The sequence below is a fragment of the Callorhinus ursinus genome, unplaced genomic scaffold, assembly GCF_003265705.2.
Source record: "Callorhinus ursinus isolate GAN/ISIS: 27379988/994484 unplaced genomic scaffold, GSC_fseal_2.0 scaffold2, whole genome shotgun sequence".
NCBI classification, from domain to species: domain Eukaryota; kingdom Metazoa; phylum Chordata; class Mammalia; order Carnivora; family Otariidae; genus Callorhinus; species Callorhinus ursinus.
Genome location: NW_027397064.1, coordinates 96,487,675 through 96,513,449, shown reverse-complemented (window position 1 = coordinate 96,513,449; position 25,775 = coordinate 96,487,675). Strand labels below are relative to the sequence as shown.

The 25,775-nt window shown below is 35.7% G+C and overlaps 1 protein-coding gene across 7 annotated transcripts in view; it reads right to left on the bottom strand.

Moving 5' to 3' along the window:
* The window catches only part of DPP10 (dipeptidyl peptidase like 10), a 691,476-nt gene that overhangs the window by 135,442 nt on the left and 530,259 nt on the right, over positions 1-25,775 (bottom strand). The window contains exon 1 of one of the 7 annotated variants that reach the window (XM_073884916.1): positions 9,212-9,470. The exons of 5 other annotated variants lie outside the window; for them this stretch is intronic. Coding sequence is in view for 1 of the 2 variants with exons in the window: in XM_073884910.1 (XP_073741011.1) it covers positions 7,714-7,722 (9 nt within the window). In the remaining variant the exon portion in view is untranslated. Of the gene's footprint in view, positions 1-7,713; positions 7,735-9,211; positions 9,471-25,775 lie in introns of those variants that run through there. One more of the 7 variants, XM_073884910.1, reaches the window with a different exon arrangement.

Here is a 25,775-nt window from a genome sequence, read left to right as displayed (position 1 = left end):
CCAAAAAATGCAACATATTAGAAAGCTTTTTAAAATACCTTCATACTATAGAATAATAGCTGAAGAGCGAAGTGTTGTATTATTTGCCTGCTTTCAGTTTGTGTTTATTTAATACATACATCTGCACTGCTTTCAATTATTAATGGCAGTTTCCTTCCTTATCACATCAATAGCAAATTGTCATTTAGAAATTACACAGTACCGGTACTGAAGCATGTAAATCCATATTTTCAACAACAATTTTTCATCTACTTAATCTCTTTTATACCACAAAATTGATTTGGGTTTGAGATAACACTTTGCATACTTAAGGGACTGACAAACTATAATATATGCCATTTTAGTAATAGCCAACTACTTAAAAGCTTCAATTTGGGGTCTTTAACTTTTACAAAAATGGATTTGATTATCAATAAAATAAGCTCTAGTGAATCTTCTTTTTAAAGGTTGTATTTATTCATTTGACAGAGAGAATGAGTGAGTGAGCGAGAGAGAGAGAGAGAGAGAGAGCACAAGCAGGGGGAGCAGCAGGCAGAGGGGGAGGGAGAAGCAGGCTCCCTGCTGAGCAGGGAGCCCGAAGCAGGGCTCCATCTCAGGACTCGGGGATCATGACCTGAGCCAAAGGCAGATGCCCAACCAACTGAGCCACGCAGGTGCCCCTCTAGAGAATCTTTCTAATTCCATCCAGCTTGACTCACAAATACCCTGATGAAAGCGTGGCAAAATTCCTTTGAACTGATAAATGGGACACACCCTGCTATGCCCACCTCTTCGCTGGCAATTCTTTCCTAAATAGCACGTTATTAATAATGACCATGTGCTTCAGGGTTCAGGAGAGAGTTTTAATTTGAACATCACAAAGTCTTCCAAAATAATATCATCATCAACAACAACAGCCCCGCAACAGGAACAACAATAGAAATTAAACAGGGTCTGTCCACACAAAATAGAATTCAGGATAAAATTACAATAATCCATGTTCAAATATTTTTAATGCCAAACATTTCAAACTGCTTGTCTGTGCGATAAAATAACCTTCAGAGTACCATGTTTCATCCACATGTTGGGGAAGTAGAATATTATCTAATGGAAGCCAAATTGCTATCTAGATTGAACATTCTACTAGGAAGGTAGAAGACAGCCTAGAGCCCTTGTTTCCAGCATGCTACAGGACAATTAGATAATAGCAAATGGAGCAAACACTGGAACTTCTGATACAATCCTCTAATTATGAGATCCTAGATTTTAAATCTTGGTGTGCAAAATGATAGAAGCAATTTTAATATCCAGAAGATTTCATTGATATTCTACTTTCATTCTGATGATTTGGCAAGTATATAACAGTGAGTGGATCTAATTAATCATTTTAACACTGCATGTCATTTATCTTACAGGTGAGAAGGCCAAAATAAGAATTTTTGAGGGGTGAGGGTGGGGAGAAAGAAAGATATAAAACAGTGTTCAAAAGAGAGGGCTATATCATCATGATGGCAGCCTAAATTTAAAATCCAAGGGACTTATATAATTTTCTTAACCTTTTTAAATCTCAGTTCTCTCCTTTATAAAATGTGGATAAGTCTCACACCTGCTGTAAACATGACATGATGCATACAGAACATATAATCCATGTGACTTTTACTAGAAAATGGTAATTCGGTTCAAAATCCTAAGCCTTATGGAGGCTACAAATTATAAATCAAAATAAAACTTCTATAGCTTAAGCCAATGTGTAAATTATCCCAAACAACTGACCAGCATTACATACTATGTTGGTAAAATACGGACCAGGAGCAGCAGTAGAATACTAACAAGCAGTAGTGTTAGTACTAATAGTGGAAAGAGGAGAGGTGGTAACAAATGATATTTACTACTTTCACTTCATTTAGAAAGTTTTCAAGGGATGATAGGAAATAAGAAATAAGCTTATTATTGAAACCATGTGGGTCACACTTTGCTGGAAGTTTGAGAACTGTTATCTCCGGTGTCTGAAAACTGGATGGAAGTTGGCCTTAATGACTTTCACAATCCTGTATAATAGAAAAAATATATTCACTTTATTCTAACCATCTAAACCTTAAGCTTTACATCTTCTGTATACTACCTCCTTTTGCCTTTCACAAATAGTATGTGACAAAGGCACACAAAGTCTTCCTTACTTGGAAGGAATCCTTTTTCTGTACCTGCACCTTCTATTAGGACTTGGAAGCAATAACAGTTCAGATCATCCACACCCATGCTACTTAAGCACATGTGGCTATTCTTAGGAGTAGAGGTGACTTAGTCCAAAGTAATAGTTCCAGATCCTCAGCTTTCTGAAAGGAACAAACTCTATGTCAAAACAATTGATAAAACCTCCACGATTTCAGCAGATGTATAAATTATCCAAAACCATTGACCAGTAATTACATTTATATTTGAAGAACAGACTGGATGATATTCAGAATCCATATGAAACTGACATCTGCTTCAATGTAAAAGAACAAGCAATATGGAATCAGAATTTTAATTCCATTTGCTGAAAGCTGCAATACCAAGGAATGTCCACAAGATCTTTTTTAAATGGACAAAAAGTTAGTGACTGCCTTCATGAAAATGTACATTTATAATCTTCTAACTTTTTTATTTTTTAAAGATTTTATTTATTTGAGAGTGAGCAAAAGAGAGAGAGAGAGCACCAGCACAGAGGGAGAGGGAGAAGCAGACTCCTGCTGAACAGAGACACCCCCCACCCACAACGTGAGGCTCAATAACCAGGACCCTGAGATCATGACCTGAGCTGAAGGCAGACACTTAACAGACTGAGCCACAGGTGCTCCTTCTAACTTCTTTTAAATAGCCAAAGGTTTTCCTTGGATTATATTAGTTTCAAATAATCACAAACTGTAACTACTAGCTTAACAATATGAGAAGTGCAAATATTCACAGGTACTATCTGGGCACTCTGATAAAATTAAACTGGATCCAAATGTCAGTCATCAAGGGCTGCAACTAGATTTAAATCACGTTGAAAATATGACAAACACTAATGCCATTTATCCTAATGTTACTGATTATCATAATATTTTTGATGCCATTAATAAATTCCTTCAATGAGCCATCTAAACGGTATAACAAATAGGAATGGATAGCTATTTGACCATTTTACTCTTCAATTTAGATAGCAAGCCAACTATCCAGTTTTTCAAAATCAATTTTAATACACTTACAAAATTATTCAAAATGGGTAAAGTCTCCAGAAAGGTAACAGGAAGGCAACTGAAGTACTATGTGCTGAGTCATGATAAGAAATATGTAATAAATGTTCTAAGAAATTAATCAGTGTGTTAGTTGATACTGGTCATTACCAAGTGATTGGACATAGTGGTGTCACTTCTCTGCAGGAGTCTATAATGGCCAATTTTTCACCTTCTCTTCCCACTGCCACAACCACCAGCAATGCTTATGATGGTGGACACCTCAGAAACTTGGAATGCTGGGTGAAGAGGCTTGGAGCAAATCCCCTCCCCACCCCTAGCCAATTTGTAATGGACACATAGCGAGAAATGAACATTTGATGTTAAAAGTCGTTAAGATTTTGGAACTGGGACTAATTACAATGTAAATTAGCCTACTGTGACTGGTTCAACCAGAGACAATGCCTGATAATAGCAGACTCTTGTGAACTTTTAACCAGATTAAAAAAAACAAACAAACAGCAAAATAAAACAGGAATATAATTGAATATTAGACCTATTTTTGCTGAAATACTACTGAAAAGCTATTCCACCTTCACTGATTCTCACAATTTTAAATCAGAAAACTCTGAATCATTCAAAATTCCCCAGGCACTGTCATGATGTTAGAGGATCTGTAACAGTCTAGTTGGGATAGTATTTGGGTTGCTTTCTGGGAAAAAAAAAATATTTAAGAAACTATCTCAGATAACAGATATTGCTGGCAGGGATATAGTGAAAGGAGTCCTTTCCTATGTTGATTGTGAAAACAAAGTGGTATGCCCATATGGGAAAACAATATGACAACTGAAAACAAAACACAGTCCATCTCATCAATCCCAAACCCGGGACCTCACCTTGTAGGGGGAAAAAAAAAAAGCACCAATATGTAGAAAATGCTGATGCATGATATTTATTTCAACAGTGTTTATGATGGCCAAAAAGAAGAGTCAAAGTGAAAACCCATCAAAGCAAATGCCTGGATGGATTATGATTCATCTACATCATGTTATAACATCAAGGCTTTGTGGAAAACAAAGTAGTGTTACATGAATTGACATGGAGGAGTTTCACTGAGATATTGTTAAGGGACAAAGACACAAAACAAAAAATTATTTCATGCACGAAATAATTACAATACTAATACAAACTTATACTAGCAGGAATCTCACCAACGATATACATTGGTCATTGTCTGTTGGTTGTCAGCTCCATGCCTGCCCCTATATAGTCTTTGATTACTGTGGGCCATTAGAAGCCCAAAATTCACATTTCCCAGACCCTCTTGTAAACTAGTCTTCTCAGCTTGTTTGCTAGATGGGTTCTAGTTACTTTCTGAAAAAAGGAGAGAGTTTGTAGTTAGGAATTGAAGGCATTTGCCTTTGGCAGTTGATCTAGCCAACTTCAGCCATAGTGGTTCAGTGATAGTTTATAATATTTACAAATATTATAAATATATATGTTTAAAACCATGAAGAAATTATAGGGATACATATTTACATATGTACTGTATGTATATATATATATACACACACACAAATGTATACATTCACATAAATATATGTATGTATGACTGTGACTCTGGAAGGATATATGCTAGCCTTTTAATATGGTTGTATATATTGGAAGGTGGATATACAGTGAGAGAGAGGAATAAAAAACAGGTAATCAAACAGAAAAGACTGGGAAAATATGCTAAAAAGACTTGATTACATTTGTACATGTATGTAAATTATACAGGTTAGTATATGTATAAATAAAGTACCAACAATAATGTCAGTGATAATAAAAAATGACAGTGATATAGAAATTAGCCTGGCATGTAGGCTACATGAAGAGTAGGTGATCCTTTTTATTAATTTTTATAAAATTTGAAAGTAATGATAAAGGGTATCTTCTTAACTCAGAGTTTTTCAACCTACTAACATTGAGGACTAGATATTTCTTGGTTGTGGAGGACTGCCCTGACATTGTGGGATGATTGGCAGCATTCCTTACTTCTACATACAAGATGCCAGTGGCAGCCCCTTCTCTCAGTTGTGACAACCAAAAAGGTCTCCAGACATGACCCAATGGTCCCCTGGAGGGAAGGGGCAGAGTCGCTTCCAGTTGAGAGCCATTCATTTTGACGTAAGTCTTTTGCATGTGTATGTTCCATAAATGAAATAATTTAGTTTAATTCCCAAACCTTTAAAAGCCAATTTGCAATTTGTTGTTCAAAAGTACTCTGCTAAGTGTGCCTGGGGCTATAAAGATTTTAATGTGTAGTCCCTCTCTTCAAGAAGATTATAATTTTATGTGAGAGGCAGGCAGGTAAACTCCTAAAATCCAATGAAAAAAATACGTACCACAAGCCTTAGCCATGATTTGCAGAGGTCAGGTGGGAGAAGTGATTCCTGAAGACATTTATGAGATACTGAACTTAAATTGTGTCATAAAGGACAAGGAGTGATTTCATAGAATAAGGAAGGTAGAGAAGATGAAATGCCAGGCTAAGGGAACAGAATGAGCTAAATCCAAAGCTGAACTACCATGGAAATATTAGAAGAATCGTACGTTAAGATTCAGGAACACCTCTACATACCTATGACTGTCTAAAAGTTAAGATGGTGGCTAACCATGGAGCAGCTTGAACACTAGACCAAATGGTTGGAATCCCATTTTGTTAATAATTGACAGCTGTAAGTTTATGAGCAGGTGAGCAATTAGAAAAATAATTGGTGACAATAAATCATTGGAAGGTGGAAATGGGAGAATGCTGGCAGGATGATTCAAATATTCTGCTTAATAGAGAAAATAACTGTAAAAATGGAGTCATTAATCCTAACATATGACTTCCTGCTGTGTCTATAACATTTGTGAACTCCAATGTCAATGTTTTAGTATCTCTCACTTGGACCCTTTAAAGCTTCACTCTCCAGAGTCAATCACTGCAGTTTTTAACACTAGTTTCATACCCCTCAAACCATATGCAGTCCTCACCTTTTCCCCTACCCACAGAGAATCTAAATTTCCAGGCCACCAAATCCTTGCTTCCTTCTGGCTTCTGGTCCACCAGTTATACTCCAACCTCACCATACTCCCTGGCTCAACAGTGTCCCCAAAATTTGTGTGGAACCTTTGCCTTCTGCTTTACCAGGAACAGATTTTCTATTTTCAATCATGCCTGCTTATAAAGAATTTATATTAAATGAAATATTTGTTATTAAAATGAATTTAATATAATAATATTTTGGAAATAAGTGACACAAAAGAAGATTCTGCAGTGATTTGGAGTCATTGCTTAGTGACAGATGTTACTATTTTTCAATAAATGAGAAAGTTTCATTATATGGACAGTATTAAAACATATAATTATGCATACAATTATTTTTTATCAAGACAAAAAGGAAGACTATAAAAAATAAACCACCTTGAACTTCATCATACACATAAGCTGTTTCAAGATACTTAAAATGTTTTTAACATATAAAAGTATTGAAATATTTAAGCCCCATTCCATTAATGAAACTGGTTTCACTGAATTTGAAATAAAATTTTCCCCTTTAAGCAATATGCTAACATTTAAGTCTAGGAAACATTCTGAGGAATAATTCTTTAAAGTCTTTAAGTATAAACTTACAAATAAAAAGCCCTTATTTTGATTTATATAACTTAAAATCTTTGGGTAACATGAAAGAATATGAGCAGAAAAAAAAAAAAAACGGAGTGGTTTGGTTTTACAATTAGAATGGCTAAAACGAAAATGAGAGCCAAAAGTTGAGTGTTGCCAAGGATGTAAAGAAGCTGGAACTTTCATGAATTCCTGGTGGGAGAGTAAATTGGTACAATCACTTTGTAAATCTCTGTAACAGCCCTTATCAAAGCAGAACATCTGTATGACTTATGACTCAGGAATTCCATCCAAAGGGTATCCTAACAGAAACGTATATGGATGGATGGATGGATAGATAGATAATTTACATATATATAGGAGAACAGGGACATATATATATTATATATATATAATATCTATATTATAAATAAATATATAAATTATATGTGTGTGTATATATGTACATATATATATACAAATCAAGACATATATACAAGAATGCTCATAGCAGTGCTATTTATAACTGATAATACTGCAAGTCAGGGTAAAGATTACCCTTGGAGGGGAATAGTGAATGGTAAAGGGCAGAATAGGGGTTCTGGGATATAAACAATGTTCCCTTTCTATTGTGAGCACTATGTAGATGGGAGTGCACACAAATCATATTTGCTACATGTATGTTAAACCTAGAGAAAAAGGAAAAAATAGTATGCAGAACTTTATTAGTAAACAATTCACTTAAAATACTACCATAAAGATTACCAGTATTTCACTGAAAACTACAAGTGCATCATTCAACTTTATAAAAATTCTGTTTCCTTAATTTGCCCGTATGTAATAAATTCTGAGTGTCCATTTATATAATGCCAAGTAAAGCTATGAGCACAAGTTAAATAGTTTGATTACCTCTGACATTTTGGCTTTGAATAAATCTCTCTGTGGGTTATAGAGTACTGCTTAGATTTCTCTGCGGGACCATCTCTCGGATATAGAACAACTCACTAAAATCATTCATGTCACCTTTGTACCAGTACCTGACATTCTAGAGATATAATCACTATCAGAGAACTCTCGTCCCTTGACATTTGCAATTATTCATATCAGGAAGCCCTTTCAAAGAGTTCTTATTTCCTAAAACCTTTACAGAACATTATGCATTTTCAAAGAAGTGAAATATATCCCTTTGTCTTAAATTCTTAATTATGTAAGTCACTTCCCAGTTCCAAAGCCCTTTTATCCGTGTTTTTTAAGGAGAAAAATGGACACCAGATACAAGTTAGCAAACAGACAACTGACAGCAAACTCTAATCAGTGAAATGTAACAATGGCAGACTCTATGTTCGATATGTCAGTCTGTCAAACTCATCTAGGGTAACAGAAGGCCTTATGATAAATAGAACATTTTGATAATTGAATTTATAAAAATATTTATGGGCCTCCAGTGATAAACTGGGACCTACAGAAGACAGTCATCAACATTATTACATTATTAAAAATATCCTTATGTACTGATTTATGTGTCAAATGCTAGAGGATGGTATGACCTAGCAACTGTGTATCCATTTCCTCCTCTACCCCATGTTCTTCTCTTTCTTTTCTCCTTCTTCTTGCCTTTTTTCCCTTTTACCAGTTCTCCATCATAAACTGAATATGTATCTGGCACCATTTATATGCTAGGCACTGTGCTAAGCCTTGGGTATAAGATCTCATGATCTAATATGACTTCACAAGTATACACAAAATTAATGTACGTGTGGTAGGTAACAAAAAATTAAGCCAACGTAGGGGGACATTAATTCAGATGAAAATATGACTGCCTAATATGTGTCATGGCAGTGGAAACTGAAACTGAAAATAAAAAGAAAAGCAAAAGTATGGGAAAATGGGATTTCTATCAGAGAGACCTGGGACCTAATCCTGGTAGAGCTCTTTGTAAAACTGGGCAACAAAGTTATTTCACTTCTCTGATACTGTGTCCTCATTTATGAAGTGGTGATGTTAATACTTTGCTTGGTGGTCTACAGCATGAAAGAAACCAAAATTAGGCCATGAATGTTGTTCTATGTACCTGCAATTAGATGCTCAACTTTTCCAAAACCTACTGAAACTAGTAAGTATTGGCCATAAAAAATATTATCGTAATTTGAAGAGAATCAAACATTCCTCTCCAGTTATCCTAAAAAGAAGCTTAAGCATTTGAAGAAGGTAAGTTAATGACTTTACCCTCTGTTTCTCTATATCAGCTACATGATGTACCTTTTTTCTCTTATCAGGCTGGTAAGATCTGACTTCCATTCTTATTTTGGAGGATTCTTACATTATGTGAGTAGTGGGGGGAAGCACAGCCTGATCTCTAATCATAAAGATAAAAAGCCAGATAAACATCTCTAGGTCATGATCCCACCTATGGCTCTGAATCCATCAGGAATAAGGTTGAGAAATTATTCACAAGAGCCACAGCAAACCCTCAAGGGTCCAGCAAAGGCAGAGGTGAAATGTCCACTGATGTACTGTCAGTTCAGCATCCTAATCCTATTTCCTGCAGCATCCCCATCAAATTTTCCTGAACACGTGCCAGTGTTCGTCGATGCCTGGCTCCTTGTGACTCCTGCTCATTTTCCAGTCCTGGAATTCCAACCTTCTCACTGATTCCCACAGCTTTCAGATATCCTTTTAGGGAATTCCTTTTCTCATGAAATGAACCTGAGTATCTCTCTTGCTGGCTTCTAGGAATCCTAATTGCCAGAGGGCATTCAACAGTTTAACAGTTAAAACAGTTTAACAGTCATGCCTAAGGAAAGCCCTTCACTGTCTTTTATGTTAGGAGCAAACTGAATTAACCCCTCTTTTTGCCCCAGCTAGCTGTCCCCCCATTTATCCCTCCACAGATTTGCAAAAAAGCATGGTGCATATGCACCTTAGCCTCTGATGCTAAAACAATTTGTTTTATATTTGTCTTATGACTCCTTTTATTTTGAATGGGGACTCCTATATTCGTAGAAGAGATTCCCTGAAGGAGGGCTGAGGGAGACTGGAAGAAATTCTCATATGCTTATCAATGAGTCTGTGCCTAATGCTTTCCAGTTCATAGGCATGCTGATAAGAAAACAAATTGAAAAATGCAGAAGGTGGAACCAGCCTTGGCTATCTCCCATGCACATTTTCCCATAGCTCTAGACTCTATTCCACTTCATGCAATTTCAAGGCATCCTTGGCCACAAATGAAGAAATATAGGTGTTTGTTTGGCTGGGCTTTTCTTTTCTTCTTCTTTTTTTAACAGTACAGAAACATCCAAATACTATTTTGCTATATCCACCTAAAACAGTGGATATCAGTAAAATGACCATGGAAGAGTTGACCTTAATAATGCAATGTCTTTGTCCAGAATTAATCTGTTTATTCTAGTTAATGTTCTTATGAAGTCAAATTTAAGAGAGCCAATGATAAACTGAGGATGGGAATCATTTAAATTCAAGCATAACTTGGGATTCAGAATAAAAGCACTTGAAATATTTCCCTGCCCCGTGAGGTTCTACAGAAATGGCTGTCCCCCATGCTTCAGTTAATCTGCCTGCTGCAGTGGGGTATAATTAAACCCGACCTATGATGTATGTGTATCTGCGGCACAAGACACCCTAATAACTTTTTATTTTGTGGATGAAAGCATGTAAGAGGGTGTGTAAAAGAGCAATTTCTGACTCTTCGTATTTCATGTTTGGTTCTTTGCCATAGATTATTTGCTGCTGTCCCCTCCCTTCAGGTCTCCACTCCCATCCATTTAATAAAATAAATTGGATAATAAAACTGCATCTTTCTGTCAGTGCTCTACCTGAGGATCCAATTAAAGAACTATACTAGGGGCCCCTGGGTGGCTCAGTTGGTTGAGCATCTGCCTTTGGCTCCGGTCATGGTCCAGGAGTACTGGGATAGAGCCCCATGTTGGGCTCCCTGCTCAGGGGGAGTCGGCTTCTCCCTCTCCTTCTGCACCTCCCTCCATTCATGCGCACACTATCTCTCTCATAAAAATAAATAAAATATTTAAAAAATAAAAAATAAAGAAGTATTCTATTACTCAGTATTCAATAAAGAATAAAGGCTAAATTCTTTAGGTTAAGATTCTGAGCAAAGTATATTGTTCAGGACTTATATATTAATCCACCTATAAGGCGACCCTCACCTTTGCCAATCTCATCCACTTGTCATCACATACATATGGTTTTTGAGTGTATTTTTTTTATTTGCTTCTCCCTTAGAAAGGCACTGACACACCAAACAGAAAAATCCACCTTGAACAGATTCATTATATACACTTTCTAATGAAATGTTACTTTTTTCAAAAGCTAAAGTCAGATGATATTATATGCTTAATATTATTTGAAGACACATGTAAATACATATTTACTACTGGGAAAAATATGTTTAACTCTTTTTTTTTAAGATTTTATTTATTTATTTGAGAGAGAGAGAGAGAATGAGAGATAGACAGCACGAGAGGGAAGAGGGTCAGAGGGAGAAGCAGACTCCCCACTGAGCGGGGAGCCCCATGCGGGACTCGATCCCGGGACTCCAGGATCATGACCTGAGCCGAAGGCAGTCGCTTAACCAACTGAGCCACCCAGGCACCCTGTTGAACTCTCTTAATGAAGGAAATTTAAAGACGAAAGAAGATAGTAAGTTATGTGTGGGGTGGGGGAGGGCTATACACAGAGGGATGATGGTTATATACTTAAACTCAACTCATTTGCAATTCTATGACACTCCTACTGTGTTTAGACAGATAGCAAAATGCCTTTTGAGAAAGTCCGAACTCAGCTGCCACTGATGACTGGGTATCATAACTCTTGAAGAGATATATGATTGAGGAACAAACAGTGGGATTCTGGGGTGCTATCACCAGTGCATATTCATTTATGGGTTTGCAAGTGGAGAATAGTAAGAAAAGATGAAAAGTAATCATGGTTTGATTTAGGCTAACTTTCAGAACAGTCTCCCTGAAAAGATTTTTTTTTTTCTCACAATTGAAAAGTAATAATGAGAAGGAGGAGAAGGAGGAGAAGTGCAAAAAGGAGAACGATATTTGAGGAGATACACCCAGAATTTTAAGTTATTTCCTCAAAATCATTTAGGCTGCAAGTCTGTTGTCCAGAATCCATCTCACAGTTTAAGCAACAGGATTTTTTTTTTTTTTTTGAGAGAGAGCGTGCATGTGCACCAGTGGGGGGAGGGGCAGAGGAGAGGGAGAAGCAGACTCCCCGCTGAGCAGGGAGCCCATTTACATTGGCCTTGATCCTAGGACCCTGGGATCCTGGCCTGAGCCAAACAACAGGATGTTTTGTAATAGCATGTATCCAACCAAAGACCATCAAACTTGCTAAGGATCCTAGCATCACAACAATTAAGTCTCCTCGCCCCAGGCTTTGTGATAACCTTCCCTCACACAGACTTCCTCAACTTAATCTCTTTTGTCACTTATCCCAGTTTGTGTCAGTCATCCCAAGATTGTAACTGTTGCCACTAACAACTGATCCTCCACCTTGCCATCATCCCAGTAATAATGCTTAGCATCCCTGGCCCTTTGTCATCCCATCCTTCCATACTCTTTCATGCTACATTTGAAAAGAGGCACTCCCAAACCAACCAACATTCCCCTACTCCGTTTCTTCTCCTGAAAGTTCCTTCTTCCTCTTTGCCTTAACTGAACCTGGTGTCCCTTGAGGATGTCATGGCCCAGCAGCCCTGTCTAGTGACTCCTGATTATTATCACATATCTCAAGATGCTCCCTGCTCCCTTTTGTTCCTTTAGAACATAACTTTTCTACCCCATTATAAAAAAAAAATTCATTTTCATATGAGGTTCATGCCAATCAGCTTTACCAATCCCTGGCTCTTCAAAGTAGAGAAATAATATTCTGAAATACTAGTTCTAATAGGTAGGCATCATATGAAAATGAATTCCATGGTCTAGGGCAAGGTTCAACAAACTATGGTGCATGAGCAAAATCTAGTCTGTCTTTGATACTGCATGGTTCACAAGCTATGAATGGTTTCTGCAGACCAAACTTTGTGATTTGATGAGAGGGGACACTTACCTGGGATCTCAATTATGTACAACGTTTTCCCACAAAAAAATACTTTCATTCTTCTCATTAGTAGACATGTATTACAAAACATTGTACTTATTATTTTGTTATCACAATAAAAGTTTGTGACAATTTTTGTCTTGTTACAAAAGTACCTATGGAATACCCTCTCAATTTTGCCTGTTGTCCTGCAAAATCAAAAATATTTACTATTTGGCCCTTTACAGAAAAAGTTTACTGATGCTTGGTCTAGGGGAAAACAACAAAACAATGAATTAAGCAAAATTACAGTTTTTCCTTCCTTCCTTCCTTCCTCCTTCCTTCCTTCCTCCCACCCTCCCTCCCTCCCTCTTCCCTCCCTCTTCTTCCCTCCCTCCCTTTCTTTCATTTCTTTTAAATTTGGCATTCTTCAAACCTTTTGTTAATTCCATTATGAATCATTGAAATTCATGACATCATATTGCATTTCTTAAATGCATTTGACCATGACTTTGTTTTTTTAATCAGAACATCTTGCAGGCCAAATATTCTAAGGGAAAATTTTAAAAACGCATTTTAAAACAGGTCCTATATCTTAAATAAAAAATGAACTGGTATTTGGATCATTATTTACATCCTTAAGGACCAATTATTTTCACAGATTTCAAATTGCATAGCACTTCTCTAAGATGTGGGTCAACTCTATGTCAGCAAAGTTCAGTAGCAATCACAAACCTCATCTTGAAGAAATTAAACGTTAAGGATTGACTGGAATTAATGTGATCAATTTAGAGCAACATTTTCATTGTTTCTTTAAAAACATGGGTGAGGATCTCCCAAACCAACTAATTCATATTTATATATTACCCTTACTTTAAGCGCCTAACTACTCAACCACATGATACTTAACAGGGAAGCTTCATTCCCAGACAGGCTTCACTTATCAGCTTCCCATTGTTTTCCTCTTGGATCCACCATTTTCTTATGCCTTTCAAGTCATGCATGAGAAGTTAGCTCTGATCTTTCTTATCTTCTGGGTCCCCTCACATGCCCATGGTTTAATAAAAATCCACAAAAATAAATCTTATCCATACTATTTATAAAACTATGCAGCTTTTTTTTTCATACCCACAATTGTAATGGGTTAGCATTTCAAAACTTTGTTAGAAGACAATCACCTCAGTGGACTCCATCCAACTCTACCTATACCTGCTAGAGTTACTTAAACTCCATTTGAGATGCATTAAGAATCCAGAGTGACTCTCAATTTACAATCCCATCAAAAATATAGCCATCACAGTATTCCAGATCAACTGAGCCAACCCCATTCTATCCTAGCACATCCCTCATTCTTATCATCTTTTAGATTCTGTGATATAACAAGCCAAAATTCCAGAGGAAATATGTCAAATCTTCCCCAAATGTCTTTGCAAATAACTTTCTTTGTTTTGTAAAGTCTCTTTTTACTTCCTGTGAATACACACACATCACTTCCAAACCCCAATCAAGAAACCATGATTTCAAGAACACAAACCTATTATTTATCCCCTTTAAAAAGAGATGCAGTTAACAAGCCTTATCTGCATATTACTGTGCTATATCCATTACAATTTTGTTCAGAGTATTTCTTGACTTATCACCTTTTGCTTCTGTATTTTACAGTCTCAGCAATTTGTGAGTTTCATTCCAACCAGTTCTCTAGAGTGACTGACACAAAGCAGATTCTAAAAACACACTTCCTATTCTTTCAAAACTCAAGTGCTTATTTTTTTTTTTACAGGAAATATTTCCCACATTTTACTCACTAAATTTCTGAAGGTCATGATCTTTGGGAGTAATACATGCTACCAGAAAAACTGAAATATTTCATTAACTATATGATTAAAACTAGATTAGTTACCAAGAGAATTCATCTTAGGTTTTGGAAATAAGACCAACGACAAAAACCTCAACGGCTTACCATGTTATAGGAAAAAGTTGAAACAGTTATAAATCACTGATCATTCAAGAGGCACTTTCAAAATGACTTGTTTCAATTTTTCAAAAATACTAGGAACAAAAATGTTAACAAACAAGGAATGCTGTTTATGAATGCATGATTCCACCTATTGTTTGACTGATGGAAATAAATCATCACATACCCTTAAGTTCTAAAGTTACCAGACAATTTGATTTTTATTAGTCAACTAACAACTTGAAGTGCCTTTTATAAGCTATCATTATGGAATTTAATAAGCTCATGAAAAATATAGGAATGTTGTAAATGTACAGTTTCTTACTTTCCCACCATTTTCATTGCTGTGGTTGTGAAGAGTATCATGCAAAAATACGTTATATACCCTCAAAGCCTTATGGCCATTTTTTGCTTTTAACGGTAGCATGTTTTATACAGAAGACATAATTTAGAGCTTGATGCTTACTCATACATATAACATTTCCACTGTTCTTTCAGTCCTAAGATCTGATTTCCTCTGTTATTCTTTTTCTTCAGACTTGAGAACATTTTTTGTAGCATAGGTCAGGTGAAGACAGATCCCTTTATTTTTTAAATCTGAAATTGTCTTTATTTTATCTCAATTCTCCATGGTTTCTGACAAAAAGTCTGCAGGCTTCTTCTAATTGCTGTCCCTTTGTATCTAATTTGTCATGGTGCTTTTCTGGTAGCTTCCACATTTTCTCTTTATCTTTAGTTTTCAACAGTTTGACTAATATGTGCCCAGGAGTGGTTCTCTTAGAATTTGTTTTTCCCTGGGGGAGTGTGGTCACTGAACATCTTGAATATGTACATTTTTGTCTTTTAATAATTTTAGAATATCTGGCTATCATTTCTTCAAAGATTTTTCCTGTTTTACTCTCTCCTCTCCTTTTAAAATCCCAGTTACCATAATGTTAGACTTTTTGTAATTTTCCTTTGGTCCCTGGGGCTCTATTTTTTTTCTTTTTTTAATCTTCTTACTATTTTTTCAGATAGAATGATATGTATTGATCTGTATGTCACTGACTGCACTGTCATTTCCATTCTGCTCCAAGTCCCATTTAGTTGCTTTTTTACTTAGATGTTTTTCAATTCCAGAAATGCCCATGTTGTTCTTTTTCATATTTTTACATGTGTGTGTAAAATACAGTACACACACACACACACACACACACACACACGTTTCTATGCTGATATATCTTGTCATCCCTTTGTATGCATTTATTTTCCTGACTCTCAAGGAACACAGAATAGCAACTTTAAGGACTTTGCTTGAAAATTAAAGAATCTTTAGTTCAGGTGTTGACTGAATTTATTCACACAACTGCTCATACCTCTTCTCTAACTCTCTCAGGGCTTCCCCCTCACTCTGGGAGTCATGGTCAGCCAGGGGCTCTTCCTCTTGCTCCTGTCTGAAGATAGTGGGTTTTCCTTTCAGAGTCAGCTCCCCACATATCCACCTCTGCCTCAAATACAGCTGCTTTTAAGATAAAACCCTAAAGAAAACAAACAAAATGGAGGACTCACACCGTGCTGTTCACTTTACTACGAATTTTTACCTCCTTCCCAAATTTGCATGGTTTTGTTCAGTCTCCAGAATCCTTGGGTAGTCTTATTTTGTTTCATTTAATGTTTTGTCTAGAGTTTATAGCTGAATTCACATGAGCCTTGTTTTGTTAACAGCTCACTCTTGTATATCTGAGTTGAGAAATCATTTATTCAACTTTAGTCAAAGTTCTTTTAATTGGAGAATGCTCTGGAAATGGAAGGTTATTTTCCAGTATGAAATTTATCATATTCCTGGTATAATACATTTCTTTTTCCTTTTCACACTGAATCTCTTGGTATTGGGCAAATGACAGAATTTCAAAAAAGCGATAGTGGTTTACATTTGAGGACAACTCTAGTTCAAAGCATCACTTAAAGATCTGATATGCCACTAGATATATGTCATTATTTTTCCGGGGACAAGACAGGGCTTCTTTAGAGACAAAAAAATTGGTTCGGAAAAAAAACAAAAAACAGAAACAGAAAATGATGTAAATTTTCTAAGAGGGTTCTTTTGGAAGACACTGAATTGGGGTAACATAAACAGAAGTCAAAGAAATTAGTGAACAAGCTTTTTTACTCTCTAATGAACAGCCACACTTAGCTATGTTCATCCCCTTGTTCTAGTTTAGTTCTGGGACGTACAATGTAATTACTGGGATAATTTTGAATAGATAAGGACCTGAGTATCAAATTTTATATATTATATATAAAACATGATTTTATATATAATTTTCTTCATTCTACTGTTCATATCAGAGCACATTAGAAAAAAATCATGATACTGACCAAAATCTTTTACCATTCCTCTCCAACTTTAGCATTTTTTTTTTCCTAACAAGTAAAACTAAAGGACCAAGCCATGGTTCTTTTATTCAACTTTAAATATGTAATTCTTTATGTCCCTTGTTCATTCTCAAACTATAATTCCTCTTCTAACAATAAAACAACATAATATCAAATATATTTTAAAGACTAAATTACCTACTATCCAACTATTCTAAACCAGTAATTATTTTTACTTTAATCTATTCCCTTGCTACTTTGTTCCCAATTATGTTTCATATTCGTAGCAGAGATAAAACCTCATGCCATTCTATATGATCATTGCTAATATGTACTGCAGAGTACAAAAGATATATATTCCTGCTTATCCACTTTATCTTTACACACACACACACACATACACACACACACGTAACTTGTCATCTTTTTCTCTATTTTGAAAGTCCCTGAGGTGCCATAGTTTCTACATGGTGTGTTAAAAGTAATCACTTTTGTCTTTAAAACTTTGTTTTGTCATTTATAATTTTTAAAATATATTTCATTTAAAATATAAGACATGTTCTGGGTGCCTGGGTGGCTCAGTTGGTTAAGCGACTGCCTTCGGCTCAGGTCATGATCCTGGAGTCCCAGGATCGAGTCCCACATCGGGCTCCCTGCTCAGCAGGGAGTCTGCTTCTCCCTGTGACCCTCTTCCCTCTCATGCTCTCTATCTCTCATTCTCTCTCTCTTAAATAAAAAAATAAAATCTTTAAAAAATAAAAAAAATATAAGAGATGTTCTGAAAAAATATTAAATGATATAAAATGTCACTCTCAAAAGCCATTTTTGTCCCAGGAGACAACCACTCCTAACTTTTTATATAAATATAATATATATAAATAACATAAAATATAATATAAAAGTATAAATGATATAAAATAGTTGTTTTGTTTATTATAATAATGAGAGCATACTGGTTAGTCATATGGGCTTTTATTGCTGGATGGCATTGCATATCTGCACATGCAGAAGGGTCATAGTAGTTTTAATGACTTCTTAATATTTTATATTTTATGCACCCTAATTCATTTTACTAGTCTAATAATGAGGACTTAAATTGTTTCTAGTCTTTTATTTTGCTTTTTAAATTATAAATAATGTCCCAATGAATTTTCTTTTTATATGCCCTTAGGCACATATGTAATATATCTTCAGGATGGATTTTACATTTGGAATTGCTAGATATATAATACAATATTTCTTCTGGATATATTCTTAGTCCAATAAAAATATGTGTGTGTGTGTGTGTGTGTGTGTGTGTGTGTGTGTGTGAGAGAGAGAGAGAGATCTTTGTTTGTTTATTTCCAATTTAATTTTTTTGTGGTCCAAAAACATGCTCTGTGTGATTCCCATTCTGTTCTACTTACTGAGATTTGTTTCATGGCCCAGCATGTGCACTTGTATATGCCGTGTATTCTGTAATTGCTGAGTATAGTGTTCTGTAAATGTCAAAGACATCGTGTTGGTTGAGTGTGTTGATCCAATATTTTATATCCTTTTTGATGTTCTATCTACTTTTTCTATATTTTACCATAAGACAGGTGTCAAAATTACCAGCTAAAAGTGTCAATTTGTCTATTTCTCTATGTTTCCAAAAATGTGGTTAAGTATATATTCGTTTTCAATCTTTTTCTGTCTCTGGGGAATTATTACTTTATGATCCTTAGAGATTACAGTTTAGGCTGTGGTTGATTAATAGTATCATAAAAGATAGAGTTTCTTTTCACATTTTCATTTCCTTTGTTGTTTTTAAGGAGGAGAACAAGGGGAGAGCTTCTCTATGCACCATTTAATGGATGTCTGAAGTTATTTCTGACAAGCAGAATTTTGCCATTAATGCAGACATCAGTTCCCCTCAGAGAGTTTTCTTCATGTCATTTAATAAAACAAGGTAAATCACTAGACTACTAAACTTTCCATAATTGGGATCTCTTTACCTCAGGGGTTGTGTAGGGTGGCTCACATCTTACAATAACACTATTATAATTTTACTTTTAAAGTTTCTATTTAGACCACTGATGGAATATGACTTGACATCACTGTAGGAGAACCCTGTACGTTCAGAGTAATAATAAGAGATATGCCAAACCTTAGTTGCAATGAAACAGAAACTAGGAAATTTCAGTGATTATCATCTACATTGTTATTCCATTCAAATGGTTTCTTAGCATAACTGTCCAAAGTGTTTAGTACATTGGATTGTGCGTGACCGAGATTTATAGTTAAAAAATCTGCAGCTATGGAGCCTCCACAGCTCTTACTACACAATTTATTATTTAATTTAATGTTAGGAGCAGCTTGAGAAAAGAACTGCCAGCAAAATTGCTATTTCTGTGGGAAAACAGACAGGGAAAAAAAAGATATGGTTGTTGCATTTACCTCATTATTGCTAAATAACTCAAAACTGTTTAAGGATAAGTTAAGGAAAATCTAGTGAATTCTTATTAGAACTAGGAAACAAACAATGGTTCTTTCTGGTACAAATCTGCTGACATTTTATATTTCTGGCTATTTGATTCATTTTTATGTTTTCACATTTGTCAGCAATATCAAGTCATAGTTTTTTATTAAAAATATAAATAAATGAATTAAAGCATGTGATGTCATATGCATCTATTCTATTTCTTTTCATATAGAGAACTTCCTTATAGTCTAGAGGAATGCCTTCAAATAAAGATCCTGCTATATACAGTTGACCCTTGAGTGACATGGGTCTGAATTACGTGGACCAACTTATATGTGGATTTTTTTCAACAAATACAGTACAGTACTATAAATGTATTTTCTCTTCCTTATAATTTTCTCAGCAACATTTTGTTTTCTTTAGCTTACTTTATTGTAAGAATATAGTACATAATGCATATAACATACAATATATGTGTTAATTGATGAGGTTTCTGGTCAACAGGAGGCTATCAGTGTTAAGTTTGGGGGAAGTCAAAAGTTACAAGTGGATTTTTGACTGTGTGTGGGGTTGGCACCCCTAACCTCTGTGTTGTTTTCAGGGGTCAAGCGTAACTTCAAAACTTAGTTTTCAGATCATTTCCTCCAGGAAATTGCCCCATCATGTCGGAGAGTGCCCCCCCAACCCCCGCCTTTGCAAGATGAAGTCTGTGTTAGGACCCTCCTGTTTCAGGTATTTCAAGAGGTGGGTATCCCCACCTTTAGCTCTATTTTCTGTAAATTCCTGGAATACAGAGACTGCCTTTTATACCCCTAGTGACTCGTATATTCATAACACATAGTCAGAACCTCTATAACATTTTATAACTCATGCTGGATAAACCAAGGGAAACACTTTAAATAGGGATAAAGGCAACCCCTCTTCCCCAAAAGAAATAAGTAAATTTCAGATGTCCCAATATTAATACCGGTACTTTTTTTTTTTTAAAGATTTTATTTATTTATTTGTGAGACAGAATGAGAGAGACAGAGAGCATGAAAGGGGGGAGGGTCAAAGGGAAAAGCAGACTCCCTGCTGAGCAGGGAGCCCAGTGCACTGCGGGACTCTCTCCCGGGACCCCAGGATCATGACCTGAGCCAAAGGCAGTCACTTAACCAACTGAGCCACCCAGGTGCCCCAATACTGGTACTTTTTATGATAAAGTATTGATTTCCGTTTCGTTCTTCTGAATGTGGAATAAAACATTAAAAACATAACACAGGCAAAGGCTATCTCAAATAGCATTTAGTAGATATATGATTTTCTTTTCTTTTTTTCTTTTTTTCATATAAGCCTGGCAATATTTCTCCTTACTCTCTAAATTTCTAGAGCTGCCCTGAACTAGAAACTGTCAGCCTTTAAATAACTTCTATTTTCACATGCTGACAAAGGGTGCAACATCTTCCCTCAGCAGCTTCCCTTTTATTATTTTCAGGCATGGAAAATCCATGCCTGCTATCTCCATAGCTCAGTATACAGTTATACATGCTATGAGGATTACAGAATTTGAACACCTACCTTGAGAGGGTTCACAGTCTAAGGCCAAGGCCAAGTCAACATATATTTATCAAGTGACTTCTAATAAGGCCAGTGCAAACAGTTTAAAAGCAATGTGGATACATCTAACAGTATGCCAGTTTCTCAGTTTCTCCTTATATTGAAATATTCAACGCTTAACTAGAGGAAATGTGTGCTTATAGAGGATCAGAACTGTATTTTCTTTAAGAAAATACAGATCTGTATTTTTTTTCTTTTTCTTTTTCTCATGACCCTGAGATCAAGACCTGAGCTGAAATCAAGAGTTAGACGCTTAACCAACTGAGCCACCGAGGTGCCCCAGAACTGCATTTTCTATAGATCTCTGAATTTAGATAAGAAAATCCTAAATATGCTATTTAAATAATTATCAGACACTAGAGGTGAGGTCTATAGGAGTGCATAACTGATATGTAGGTAATTTTCACAGCAATAAAAATTAATTTTCTTTTATAGTATATATTTTAATTGTATATGTATATTTTTTCCTTTTCTATACATATACCTACACTGTTAAATTATTTTATTTGTATGAGAATGTATTTCCGGTCACATTTATGTATACAATATATTAATGTAAATATATACCTGAATACATTACAAATCTATCAGTCAAAAATGTTTGGGACTATTTAAGGGTGTTTTACTGTTGTTTTTGTTAAATCCAAACAGTTATCCTATTACAGTTCACTAGGTTATTTCCAGTCTAATATTGAGTAAAGAAATTATATCAGCTTCTTGATATTAACTTCCCCCGTGTCAAATTTGAAGTGAGACCCATTCGACCTTACGTGTGCCTACTACTAAATGTGCTAAGAGGGACTGTTTTTAGTTTCTGGAACAAAAAACAGGAACATTAAATTTTGTTACAGAGAACATGAAAAAGGTAATTTGTTTTCAATTATCTCCACTAATGAAGATGAACGAGGTAAAAAAAAGATGCTCAAAATTCATTTAAATGGGAAACAGTCATTGCAATAAATACTTGAAGATGTTAATGGTATAAATTTTTTGGTTTCATTGCCTAGAAGTTTTCCTGCACCAATTAATGTATAGAAATGAGCTTCATGCACATTACAGTGAAGACCTGACTTGAAGTAGAACTTGACTCTTACTGGTCCTTTTTTCTTTATTTCTACAACACCTTGAGTATGCTAGGACTCTAGGCCCAAGACTTCTATCCCAAAATGTACATGACATCAGCAGCAGAGTGTGTGTGTGTGTGTGTGTTTATGTGTTTGTGTGTATGTGTATGTGGTGTGTGTGAGTGTATGCATGTGTATATCTTATATTTGTATGTTTGTTATATATTTCCTAAACATAGCTTAATGATAATTAAAATAATTACTTTTATACTGAAAAAAATGAGTACTGAGTAGAATGTGAAATAAGAACATTTTGATTTTTAGTAGGAAACATGAGATTTCAATGACACCTCCTTTAAACCAATTGGGACTAAGGACCTACAGGAAAAGCCAATGGAATTGTTCAAAATTTCCACTAATGAAGATGTAAACACATCAAGGAAATTGAAAATTTCCTAGAGGCACAGAACCATCACTGATCTCTTAAGATTTTAATGTAATTTTAAATTAAATCTCTAGTAATAGTGAAAATGCAGGTGATAGGAAGGTTTGATAGTTTGTATTTGTATTTGGAGAATTACCTAAAATATTACATTTTTCAATGATATAGGCAATAAAATGTAGAAAAAGTGATTTCTTCAAATGCCTAGATTGTGACAAGTAAAACACTGGATATTTTTAAAGCTTTATGCCATCAGAAGGATGGGTCTGGTGATTTTATGAGCAATATCAAAAAAGAAGTCTTTGTCATGTTAAGTGTTTTCATCACACACAAAAATAAATAGGGCCGTGGGAAACTTTTGGACATCATGGATATATGTATGGCTTGAATGTGATGATGGTTTCACAGGTATATACTTATCTCCATCTCATCAAGTCTTACACCAAAATATATACACTCTTTTGTATGTACCCAGTGCAAAGTTCAGCCATTTGTATGTATCAATCTTTATTTGTTCTCAATAAAGTGGTTTAAAAAATTAGTAGTCTACAATAAGATTTAGAAATATACTTGTATGCTAAGTGTAAAAATACATTAATATAACATTTGTAAAATTTAATGTATTTTAATGAGTATAAGACAATTTTTGTTGCTGGACTGTGATCAAATTTTACATCTGAGTTTAGCAGTTGATGTATTTATCTCTTAAACTTAGTATTTATAATTCAGTTCCAGATCATAATAATAGCCTCCAAACCTAGCTCTTTGCCTGGAAACTCAATTGCTTACAGTCTAACATGAACTCTAACACCAGACCTGTCCTTTCATGCAGGACTTTTCTTCACATCATGCCATCCTCAAAACCCTCTGTGGTACCTGATCATGCATGCAAACAGCCGTCAGCCTTTCCTTAATTGCTCAGTGCAACCAGATATTTATTAAACTTACATTTTGCCTTGTGCTAAAATTGAGTTTTACAAAAAAGAAGGAGGAAGAGGAGGGAAAGACAGACAGAGAGACAGAGAGAGAGAGAGAGAGAGAGGGAAGAAGGCATATGTTTAGCATATTCTGTATTCCATCTGCTCTGGAAATGACCATAGGTCAGCTGTAGAAGACAGCAATGTAAATAAATAAAATATTAAATAATTTGAGATAAAATAGAAGAATGTTCAAATCCTGAGAAGTAAGTAATTCACTTAGCTTGTAGAAATATTGGAGAAAAATTATCAAAGAGGAGTATTTTAGCATTTTGTATTTTAGTCTTTGGACAAAGACTTCGGATGGAAAGAAAACAATGACCTGGTACACAAAGGGGAATGACGCAGGGCCATGAAGGAGCAATACGTTACCCTCTGGAAATTGCAAAGAGTTTGGTCCACGTCAAGAACAATCTGTGCTTCGGCTCTGCAGTGGAGTGGCAGGAGCCAGATAACGTGTCACCTTAGCTCCATCTCTTGTGTCACATCAATGGCATTATATAACCTATGGGAGCTGTTCAGAATCTGCATTTTTAACACACGCCTCTGCAGATGCTGGGTGGCAAGCGAGTGAAGAAGGGATATTTAGGTGAAAGATGATACAACTGAATTACAGTGTGTTACCTTAGGAAAGGACAAGTGTGAGTCAAATTGATAGGTACCATTCATTAAGCAGTTACTATGTCGTGATGGCTAATCTTAGGTGCTAACTTGGCTGCGTTATGGCGTCCAACTGCTTGGTCAAACATGTTTTATGAAAGCAGTTTGTAGATGTGATTAACATTTACAATTAGCTGATTTTTAGAAAAGAATAAGGTGAGGGGTCCTTATCCAATCAGTGGAAGGCTTTGCCAGCAAAAACAGGTTTCCTCAAGGATTTCTGCGCCAGGACTGTAGCTCAAGATTATAAAATTAACTGTTATCTGAGTTTCCAGCCTACCAGACTGCCCCATAACCTCATGTGGCTCAGTCTGTTAAGCATCTGCCTTCGGCCTGGGTCATGATCCCAGGGTCCTGGGATCAAGCCCCGCATCCAGCTCGGTGCTTGGTGTCGGGGAGGGGGGTCTGCTTCTCTCTCTCCCTCTCCTCCTCCTCACCTGGCTCGTGTTCTTTTTCTCTCAAATAAATAAATAACATCTTTAAAAAAAGCAAATGAATAAATAAAATAAAATCTTTCTTACCCTCTTTCCCTTTAGAGAGAATCCATACGTCCATATACATATGTGTGTGTGTGTGTGTGTGTGTACACACTATTGGTTGTGATTTTCTGTCATTTTTAATATAATAAGTAAGCTCAACCTTAGAACTGGCAATCTTCCTTATGTCACAAAATGCAAAAGGAATCTGGGCTTGAGCTGAGGCTTTTTGAATTCTAGATTTCAAGTTCTCTCTCTTTTTTTTTTTTTAAAGATTCCATGTATCTTGAGAGAGAGAGGGAGAGCACGGACGGAGAGTGAGGAAAAGCAGGCTCCCCGCGGAGCAGGGAGCCTAACGCGGGACTCAATCCCAAGTCCCCGAGATCACGACTCCAGCCGGAGGCAGACGCTCAACTGACCGAGCCACCCAGGCGCCCCAGGATTTTAAGTTCTAATTGGTGAAATGTTTTTCCCTGCTCAAGCTCAAACCTGTTCATCTGATTTTCAAAGTCTTTAAATTCTTGTGGTAGAATTATACATAGTATATTTTATTTTTTACATATGAATTTCTGTGAATTCATATACTTATGCAAATTTTGAAAATGTCCTCCAATGAGTGATTTTAACTTTTATAAGACAAAGTTATTTTTGAAAAGAAAAAGGACATAACCTCTTAAACCAGAAGCCTTTCCAGTCAAATGATTAAGATATTTTTTCCTATTTTAGGACCTACCATTTCTTTTTATAAAACATTTCCTACAAATAAAGTGGTCTACTCACCGCTTGCTCTAAATAATGCATATCATACTGTATCAGTCTTGTTTCTTTTTTCCCACAAAGTTTGCCACATTCAAATTGACTTCTCCCGTGTCTACTGTTACTGCAAAATTCTCCCTGTGAATTCTAATTCAGACCCTCTTATCTATAAATTATGTGAATTT